This window comes from Priapulus caudatus, unplaced genomic scaffold (genome assembly GCF_000485595.1).
Source record: "Priapulus caudatus unplaced genomic scaffold, Priapulus_caudatus-5.0.1 Scaffold1988, whole genome shotgun sequence".
NCBI classification, from domain to species: domain Eukaryota; kingdom Metazoa; phylum Priapulida; class Priapulimorpha; order Priapulimorphida; family Priapulidae; genus Priapulus; species Priapulus caudatus.
The window spans coordinates 16601-27552 of NW_014579049.1; the positions used below are offsets into that span (position 1 = coordinate 16601).

At 45.4% G+C, this 10952-nt stretch overlaps 1 protein-coding gene across 1 annotated transcript in view; it reads right to left on the reverse strand.

Moving 5' to 3' along the window:
• The window catches only part of LOC106818036 (N-acetylgalactosamine-6-sulfatase-like), a gene marked incomplete at its 3' end in the record, with an annotated part of 17766 nt that overhangs the window by 4675 nt on the left and 2139 nt on the right, over positions 1-10952 (reverse strand). Inside the window, 4 exon segments of the mRNA XM_014822750.1 lie at positions 3435-3523; positions 8481-8587; positions 9009-9145; positions 10109-10236. Coding sequence (XP_014678236.1) covers positions 3435-3523; positions 8481-8587; positions 9009-9145; positions 10109-10236 — 461 coding nt within the window.

The window sequence follows — 10952 nt, forward strand, 5'->3', positions numbered from 1 at the left end:
AGATGTGTAACTGCGCCGAACAAACGTGGTAAAACAGGCCCTGACAACGCCGCAGAACCCTCTTGCGCCGTTTCGTACTAGCGATGACGCGGTGGGAGAGTGGGTGCTGTCCTTCTTTTTCTTCATTACCTTTCTGCGCAAACGGAGGTCCATGCAAATCGCTCATCGTGGTTGTGTGTAGCCACCTGGCGCGATCGATAGCGCGTCGAGTCAGCGAGTGGCGAGTCAGCAGCAGTCCACCATGAGGGCGTCGGAGTCAGGGCAAGGCATAGGCGAGTACAGTCAGGCAGCCGCCACAGCAGCACGGCGACTACTCGTAAGACACATACATGTTACATGCTGGCGAGGTAATGCACTCTCTCGTGAGTGCGCCTCTGTCTACGTTTATAATGCTGTGCTAACCCTAAAACTATGGGCAACCTAGCCGGTAAACACAGACGCTGAATCTTATGATCCACCTGAACCGCGCTTCGTCCCTTCGATGCGCGGGGGAAACTCTTTCCTGTTGTTTCTCCTTTCTTCCTGTTCTGTTTCTTTTTCCTGTTCATCTGTTCTTTTTTGTGAATCTTTCTCTTTCTGTTGACGGACGAGGGACTTTTTCTCGCGTAAACAGGCGACAGCGAATCTCCTCTGCGTGCCGCCGTCTGCACGGCCCGTGAATCCCGTTCGATCGACGACTTTATCCGCGCGGGCAGGAAGAATCTCACTCTCTTCTCTGTTGCCGGGCGGTCCGCAAAGAGCAGGTCAAAGACAGCTGTCAAGAGCAATGTCAGAAACAAAATTTTGGTTCTTAACATTAACTTTTTCTCGGTTAGACCAGTTGACAGAAACGCTGCCAAGTTAGCGAGATGATGAAAAATTCATTAGGCAAGTATTTCCTCATACAATACGAAACACAGTGATGTTCGACGGTCTAGGAGGAAATTGTTAAGTGTTAAGACTAATGTTAAAGACTAATTTTGTTTCTGACAATGGCCCCAGGCCTCTAGACAGGCGAGCTATAGATAATGTTAAGACTAATGTTAAGAACAAGACTAATGTTAATTAAGACTGATGTTAAGAACAATGTGAAGACTAATGCTAAGAATAATGTTAAGGACTAATGTTAAGACTAATGTTAAGACTAGTGTTAAGACCAATGCTAAGACTAATGTTAAGACTCATTTTGTTTCTGACAACGGGCCCCAGGCGTCTAGACAGGCTAGCACCGTGATGGATCTGTTTGCCACCGCTCTGGACGTAGCCGGCGTGGCGGGCCCCTGGGTGACAGGGTGATCGATGGACGGAGCTTCAGGTCAGCTCTCACCACTGGCGTCGTCGAGGATAGGTAAAGGACTCTTCCGCTAGAGGTCACCGCCAATCGGAGCTTACGCCCGAAGAAGTTTTTTTTCAGAAATTTTCGCAACAAACATACCCGCAAGCATCGTGCATATATATAATATATATATATATATATATATAGTATATATATATTTATATTAGCATATATTTAGGGTAGCAATAATTGCTGTATAGTTTATGAGCTTTCTGATACCATGCATGTATGTGCTTATTTAATGTAGTAGTGCACTTAATTAATTGTCTTCATGATGGTGTACGTTATTATAACCGTCACTTTCGCCCCTTTATTTTAATGTAGACCAGTGTTCTTTTACTATCGGGATATGATATATGGCAAGTCAGATATGGATTTTAACAATGGCCGCATTAATTGGACTTGTCAATGCTGGGACGAGATTAAGGTGGTACATGTTGGTTTTAAGTGACTAAGCCGTTTGCATAGCTAATAATTAAACATGGATATGATTAATTCCCTTAATTATGTGCAAGTATTTTCAACAGTGGCCTCTTGTACATTTATTTTGTCATTTAATAATGCGTGCGATTTTCGTTCGAGGCGCTATTATACCATTATTCAAGGCTTTAGACATAATATATTTAATTATGTATGCACAACTTACCGTTGTCATTTTTATTGTGGGGCACACTGCCGTAGCTATTGATGTAATTAATCCATATTGGCAAATTTTTTGTCCTTAAAGAAATTTGAAAATGAGTTATGAATTTATAAATATAAAAGAGATACTTCCGTACATCATTTTCATTTCAGGTTTTCGTACAATTTTTTCAAGGTTTGCTTTCTTTTATACTTTGTATTTTGGCGTGCATATTTCTAAGTAATGCATGGGACCGCAGACGTTAGGATGTGGTTTGACTTCTACCGCCAGCGTGTCCCACAGTGTATATTTGTGTATAATATATATATATCAGATATATATATATATATATATATATACTATATTGTATATATGCATACATGCATGAACATAACTGTACTAACATATAAGTATAGCATAGTATACGATATGTTTTTCCAGCGCTATATAAATACACTACACATTATTCCTGCATCTAATAAGTATATATATATACAAATATATATATATAATCAGTGAGTAAGAATAATATAGATATATCTAATATTATCTACTCCTGATATAATCAGAAGTAGAATAATAGATTATCTTACTGCCTATTATAATATACATAGCATATACATATTATGTATATTATGCACAATAATGTACATATGTGGCGTGTTAGTGGCAGCAGAATAACTCACAACAATTGTGCGATTTTATGATGAAAACATGAAAATTTCTACCATAGTATTGTATAGCACCATGAGTGTTTATTTGCAGAATGTGGAGGGAAGTCAGATTGACCTCTGAGGACCGTGATGAGGTCAAATCAAAGATAGGCGCGCCCAGTCAGCACCGGTGTCCAATGTGCAAACGCACTTATATTTTTGGAACCCAACATGTAGAAAACCGTTTAAGTGGTGGTCAATTCCAACAAATTGGGGATGACCATTCATTTGGTGATACTTTGATGAGATTGCCAGAACTCAAAGAACATGCATTTAGGTCAAGGTCAAGGTCGAATATATACGTTTCAAAAAAGTCGATATACCTAATTTTTAAATATCCTATTGGTAATGTTCAAAACAGAACAGAACACACAGCACAGTCACAACAAAACAGCACATAGCAGCTTTGCACACTTGCAGCGTCCAGTGCAACGCTTTCTCCGCAGCGACTATGCGATCAATTCATGGCTCGATATTTGGGCTGGCTTAGGGAGGAGTGTCGTGCAAAGAGGGCTGCCACCGCCAATTTGTTTCCGTTGTCCAGCCCCATCAGGATGATTTCTGGAATTCTGGATCCATGACCAAATGCCTGTTCTAAATGTGCCTGGTAGCAAAGAGCGCTTGATGTGCTGCTTGGGTTTGGTGGGAATGTTCTCTAAGATATCTAGACTTCTGTGGAAGAGCTGTTTTTCTGGGCATCATTTACTTCGCTGTGCTCTGCACTGGTTTGGTCATACAGGCAGCACCAAAATCGCTCTAGCAATAAACATTAACCTTCACTGACCTCCACTCGGCATGGCATAGGAATTTCACTGAAAGCATCAGTTCAACTCTGGTAAAGACTTCCAGTTTTCCAGGCAGCCTCCTTTTTCTCTGTTAGCAAATGGCAGATACAGTGTTACATCCGGTAATACGCGTGAAGACTGCGGGAGAGGTGAGACACTGTTGGTTTTTGGATTTATTGTGGCAAGCATTTTATGTGAAACAGCCAATTACCGAACGCTTGAGCCAACGACCAAAGGCATACCCACAGTTTCATCAGGAGCTATCTAGCATAAAATGAAGCCACCAGCAGTTTCTACCACATCAGTTACAATGGTACCGTATGGGTCACTTCTACACCCTCTTTTGCAGCAGCATCTGCGCAACATGCAGAAGTTAAGACAAAGTGTCAGCCTGCGCTTGTGACATGGGGCAAGGCGCCCAAGGATGACTAGGAGCAGGAGACACAGACCCCACTTCCAACTGTTTGGCCAATACAGTTTTCTTGACTTCTGCTAAGAGAATGTGAACGGCCGAGCCTCGCGTGATCAGACAAGCAACAATTTGTTTTGTTCTCGAAGGAAGTCCTTGCCAGTTCTTTGGCATCACAGTAAAGGAGACCCCTTTTTATGATGCCCTTCCCCGATTCTGTCTGAGTGAGGCTTTTGGGCTGGCAGGTAGTTTATACATCCAGACAAGTCGATGCGGCTGCATTTTCTCGAGTTGAGCTAGAGATGTATGGTGCAAACCTTTTTTTCTGCATACATCTTTAAATGTACATTGAATGTCCAGGATTAGCGATTTTGAACCCCACAGCTGCACCATCAAAATTGTTGCATCAGGCCACAGGCACAGCTACTTGTTCGAGCAGATCTGTTTCCAGGTAAGAAGTAGATCTGCTTTACCCCCAAACCGCATTTTTCCTCCAGTTGATCAGAGCATGGCGGGGCTGCCATGGTTTTCATGGGGAAAAAAATTGTTTGATGGTCTCAATCTCGAGTTTGACAAGGAAGATGTACAGCCTCAAAAGAGACCACAGTTACTCTTCAGTGCTGCGAGCTGTGTGCCTTCTGTTTTGACTTAACATGACGCGGTGGCCTACTGAAAGTGGCAACTTGTTCTTTGAAGTGTCTGTTTAATGTGGTCCACTGTTCTAAACCTTTCTGTCAAAACTTAGTGTACTGCTCGCGCCACCAAAGGGTCTCAATCCTATCTCGACAATTTCAGCCACTTGGGTGTCCCATGATGTCCTTGTGTCAATGACTAGTAAGGTCTGGCTGTTGTCTAAGAAATGAATTCTACCACTCTCTTTCAAGCACTGTGACAAGTGCCTTAACCTGACCTTCAGGAATGCTGGCTTGCACTCTGCCGGTTGCTGGTCATGGTGAGGGTGTCGCAGTATCAAACAGCCTCAGCCTCTGTTGAACTTTATAAGGCATGTTCCTCAAAACTCCTGTAGTAATTCTGACAATTTCTGGCCCTGCTACCATCCGCGTCTGAGTGCTCCTGGATTGCCTGTCAGTGTCAGTCTCTAGCTATACCATACCAGAACCTTTCACCTCATTGCCATTGTTTTGGTCAATGGGACTGGGTCAATGCCATAGGGCAGAGAGAAGCTGTTGGCTGTGTTTTTGTGCACCACACAATTTCCCACTTGAATTCTGCGCTAGGACATTTGGGTTTTTTTTCAGCAATGAGTCGTCATGTCACGATGTGTTACGGAAGCCACCGTGGAGTATGCGTGTGATTGCTAGAGCAATACATCCAGGCATTATCTGCGTCAGGATTCCAACGTTACAACATGAAAGTTACGCTTTAGCGAAGTGAACGCTGAATGTACCGCAGCAGAGAAGCACCAAGGCCAGGGCCTTGAGCACAGTAGTCAAAGTGGACACTGGCTGTAGCACCACTCCTCATAAGAATCGGACTTATCTGCGTAGCATGGCATAGTATTATCGATGCTGGCAGTCTCGATTGTAGGCTTGTTGAATCGAGTGTATAAAGGCTTGTCAGGCTGTGACCTGTGTACATGGCTGTGTCCTTGGTGCATGCCCTGGCAATGTATGAAAGGAATTTGCTGTTTCCGGAACTTGCAATGTCAGCTTGTACCAGGGCGTTCGTCCAACCACTGTCTTCCACCAGTCTCCCATCACTTCACGTTGCCAGGGGGGGGGGGGGGGGGGGGGGGGGGGGGGGGGGGGGGGGGGGGGGGGGGGGGGGGGGGGCGGGGGGGGGGGGGGGGGGGGTGTTGATGTGTAGACCACCGGAACATGATCCACAAAGTGATCCTCTTCTGTGAGTGGCTGGCCACGGTCCATCTTGGACTTTCCTTATGCAAGAGGCATGACAATGGTTGGTCAGCAGCAAGGACAGGAATCTGGCCAGGGTTCAAAGTGCTGGCACACTTGAAAATGATCATCAAATATATGGGAATCTAAGATTATTTTGAATACGACATGACATCTCTGGTTCATTGTTTAATTGTCTGTGTTTATTTGCAAATTTTAACTATATTCTTATTTTTTGGTCAATTTTGACATTGACCATTGGCCTAAATGCATGGTCCTTTGAGTTCTGGCGATCTCAAAAGGTATCACCAAATAAATGGTCATCCCCAATTAGTTGGAATCGACACTTAAATGTTTTTCTTACGCTGTTTTGGTTCCAACAATCAAGCGCGTTTTAAACATTAAACGCCGGTGGACTGGTGGCCATCTTGGATTTGACCTCTCACGGTCCTCAGAGGTCATATCTGACCTTCCCTCCCACATCTGACAAATAAACATCATGGTATATACTAACTAATCTAGAATTTTCATGCTTTTCTCATAAATGCACAATTGTTATAATATAAGAGCTTATCAACTGTAGCTAATGTGTTTGTGTGTTATACGTATAAATGCGCGCGTGTGTGTGTCCTGTCTCGCAGGCATCGACTTCTGTTCCGGGACAGGTCGTTGGCCAACATGACCAGCACGAAGAGCAGAACGCAGCACGGCGCGACCCCTGCTCTTACCACATCGGCCGCGACCCACGCCGCGAAAATTCCCGCAGTGAGGTAAGGTGCGCGAGCGCGCGCCGTTCTCCAACCGCCTTACGCGAGAGTCCGACTCCGATCTTGGCTAAGATGAAACGTCCTGTTAAAATGACTAAAGCAACTTTAAAACATTCAGGGCGAGAAAGAGAGAGAAGAGAGAAAGAGAGAAGAGGAGAGAGAGAGAGAGAGAGAGAGAGAGAGAGAGGAGAAGAGAGAAGAGAGAGAGAGAGAGAGAGAGAGAGAGGAGAGAGGAGAGAGAGAGAGAGAGAGAGAGAGAGAGAGAGAGAGAAGAGAGAGAGAAGAGAGAGAGAGAGAGAGAGAGAGAGAGAGACGAGAGAGAAGAGAGAGAGAGAGAGAGAGAAGAGAGAGAAGTAGAGAGAGAGAGAGAGAGGAGAGATGCAGCGAGAAGAGAGAAAGCTAGCAGCGAAGAGGGAAAGATGAGAGAGAGTAGCGAGGCGAGAGAGAGAGGAGAGAAAGCGTGCGGGAGAGAAAAAGATGAGTATGCGAGAGAGAGGGGGGATATGTCTATGGCACTCGTTGCCAATGCCTGTGCCGTCGCACAGCCTCAGGCAAGCAGGCAGATACAACTGCTGACAGTCACACACAGACACACACAAGACTGTCTGTAACACTGCCTGGTGGCAGTGCCGTAACGAGGGCACTGAACACACAGACTACAGGATACGTCCGTAACGGATGTAGCTCTAGTACGTACTATACCCCGCTTACATTGACTGCCGCTGGCGTCAGTCAATGTAATATAGGAGGTGTACAACAGTAAGCTTCCGCAATTGTTCACCGTTGCACTATTTCGTCTCTAGAAAAGGCCTTTTTTGGCTCTTTTTTTCGCCGAAATTCGGCACTAGAGTGCAATAATTTGCATTATGCACGCAAGGTAGATGCCTCGTGGACGTCTAGAAAGCATTAGAAGTAAAATTATTTTAGTTGTGTAATTGTGCCATTCCAGCTAGTGGCGTAGCCATGGTCGCCGGTCGGTCATTTTTGTGTATGAAAAGCGATCCGACTACTCTGTAGAAATTCGCATCATAGAGCTGGCAAAAGTTTCGAGCGGAGCATAGACATGATAGAGCACGAATCTGTAGTTATTTAACATGAATAAAGTGTATGTTTTGTAAGCGCAGTAACAGTGTGCGTATTTTTAATTAATTTCTGTTCGATGCTTATTCAGGCCTGCCGCCTATGGAGGCGCCCTCTACTGTTGTTCAACACCTATACTATAGTACTAGAGCTATATATGTGTCTAGAATTTTAGAAACTGTTCGCGAGATATTAGAGTTAGTACACGAGTTAGACGGCGAACCGAACTGACCAATCTCGAGATTGGTGAGCTCGGTTCATGAACCGTGTTGGCACGTGAACCGAGGTGACACGTGAGCATAACGGATGTATCCGTGGCGTTAGTCTGTGCTGAACATTCGCTCATTCGCACTGAACATTAGACACGAGGCTCTTTTCACAGTGAAATTAAGCCATAATACTTATGTACATATGTAACGTACATCGTCCATGAGCATTATTATTATATTATGCGGAAGATCTCCATCGTTTGCGCCGCATAATGACACTAGAACCACAATAATAACAACATTCAACTTCACGCAGGCTGCTGCTGACTCGCCACTCGCTGACTCGACGCGCTATCGATCGCGCGGTGGCTACACACACACACGAGAGCGATTGCATGACCTCCGTTTGCGCGAAGGTAATGAAGAAAAAGAAGGAAAGACCCCCCATTCTCCCACCGCGTCGCGTATCGAATGGGCCAAGGGGTTCTGGCGGACGTGTCAGGGCCTGTTTTACCACGGTTGTTCGGCGTTACACGTGTGAGGTAATCCCTACTAATCAGGATTATTCGTTATCAGGCAAGTAGGCCCTACTTCGATCGGATCAAGCAGAATAACGGCGACAATTAATCAAGGGGCACATTAATTAATTAATTAATTAATTAACGGGCGCATATGCAGCTTCCGGAACGCTCGACGGGATTTCGAGCCGGCGCCGCGCACTCACAGTGCCTGGGTTCTTGATTTGGCCGGGCCACCACGCTATAGCTGGCTCTCTCATTCCTCCCTCGAATGTCGTCTGCTTGCCGCACAGGAAAGGTCCGTTGCTGCCACCTGTTGGCAGCGAAATCACTCAACGACGTTCGTATAATTAACATGTTCAACGCTGCCTCGTTAACAACTTTAAAACAAACTTTTTAACGAGCAGTGCGACGTACGTGCCAGTCGAATGTTTCCTAACACGACAAGCATACACCATACAATCCTACAATGCAATAGCTTGCCAATAGGGCAACCCTACAACCTGGAGGGAAATGGAGCGGAAGGCAATCAACCGAGAAACATGGATGAAGTTCACCAATGACCTGTGTCTCCCAGGAGACTGAAGGGTCTAAGAAAACAATCCTACAACTTCTTGTCAACAGGGTAACCACAATGGGTACACCAGCGTTAGATGGAGGAACCCCTCCGTCGCAGCCATGAGCAGACGAATTCGAAAATTCCGCGCCCACGCGCGTGCGAAATCGCCACTCACTCGCGGCTCTGTCGGAGACGGCTGCTCCGTTGTCTGACGTGAAGAACACGAACGTTCGCTTGTCGATTGCGAGTCTTTCGAGCGTCCGGAGGATCGCGCCGACTCCGTGGTCTAACTCCATCACCGCGTCGCCGTATCTGCGGGGCGGCAAATCAGAATCCCCGATCATATGAGCGCTGAGTTTGCTGCTGCAGGCAACGTGAAATACTGTATACGCTGTATATTTCGCGGTGGTTTAATTTTCGCGAATTTCGCAAACGCGTCCCCGACCACGAAAGTAACCACACGCGCAGGGGCGGATCCAGAAGGTTTGGGTGACCAGTTTCCATAGTTCTAGTCACAGCTAGGGGGGTCCAGGGGCATGCCCCCCCCGGGAATTAAAAAAAAGGCTATATTTGGTGCATTCTGGTGAATTTTGAGGGTCAGTTCTGAAGATACCCAGCCTGTGACCGGTTTCTGGAAACCGGTGCAAACCGGCCTAAATCCGCGCTTGACGCGAATAATTCATACCGAATAACACCGAATAATATCGCGTATACAGTAAAGGCAAAGCAGAAAATTAACCCATACCACATCACCAACACTGCTGAGTTTATGACTTGCAGGCAACGTGAAATATTAGCAAAGCATAACTGACCATACCACCACATCCCCGCTGAGTTTACTACTGCTCATACTCATAGGGTCTATGTCCCCCAGGGTACTGCCGGAACGTACCCTGGTAACTATCTTATATGGTTAGGGTTAGGGTTAGGGTTAGGGTTAGGATTAGGGTTAGGGAGTAGGCGTAGGCGACTCCCTAGACTCGTTAGTGGAGTAGGCGAGACCCCCACCACATCACCAACACTACTGAGTTTACGAATGCAGGCAATGCAAAACATGGGCAAAACGCAAACGAAAGCGGGCAGCTAGGTCACTAATGCAATTTTAATGAACTTTCGCAAGATTTTTTTTATGGAATATCCTCTCTTTGCTGTTCACCATTCTTCTTCATACAACACAGCATCTTTAGACATTTAACGGGCGCAAATTTAAATTTAAAATTTAAAGGGTAACTGCACGCATAGCATGTAACGTACACTACTACGACGTATGCGTACCTTCCACGTTGACTTTTGCCAATGAAAGGCATGGATGCATACACGGGGCCGTGAGTAGAATCTGGCGCCCAGTACAGGAAGAACGGCTTAGTCGTGTTTGAGTGCTCTTCAATGAATTCCACAGCTTCCTATAGGAAGCCAATAACAACAAAACACACATATATATATAAATAAAAAAATATAAATATGTATATATATATATATATATATATATTACACTAATGAACTATCCTTGCTCTGGGAAATGATGTAAAATTTGTCCGCATGACAGAAATGAAGAAATTGGTGTACAAACAAACAATTTTACACAAGTAGAATGTGATATCATGTGATATTTTATTATTATAACTTTAATTAACTCGACTTGCCAACACGGATGTTAATTAACCACAGCGATGATATGGTGTAGTGTTGCATTGGGACAATATATACACGGTCAACATCTTCTCTCCTCTCTCCTTCAGTCCTCATATCTCCTCTGGAACGCTGTCTTCGATCGTCACTCTCTCTCTCCGTCGCTCCCCGTCCCGCTCCTCGCTCTCGCTCTCCGCTCTCCCCCGCTCGGAATCATGGCACTCTCTTCTCTCTGCCATCGTCTGCCTCTCTCTCTCTTTCTTCTCTCGTCCCTCCTTTAATCTCTCTCTCTGTCTATCCCTCCTCTGGCACGGTTCTCTCTCTCTCTCTCTCTTTTCTTGTTCGCCTTCTCATCTTCCAGTCCTCTCTCTCCTCTGTACACACGATAGTACTTGCCTTTATGTACATCTGCGTTAGGTTCGACACGCCTTTATGTTTGTCGATGGCACTCTCGTAGTACTGTGGGCAGATACGATAGACATAAGACACG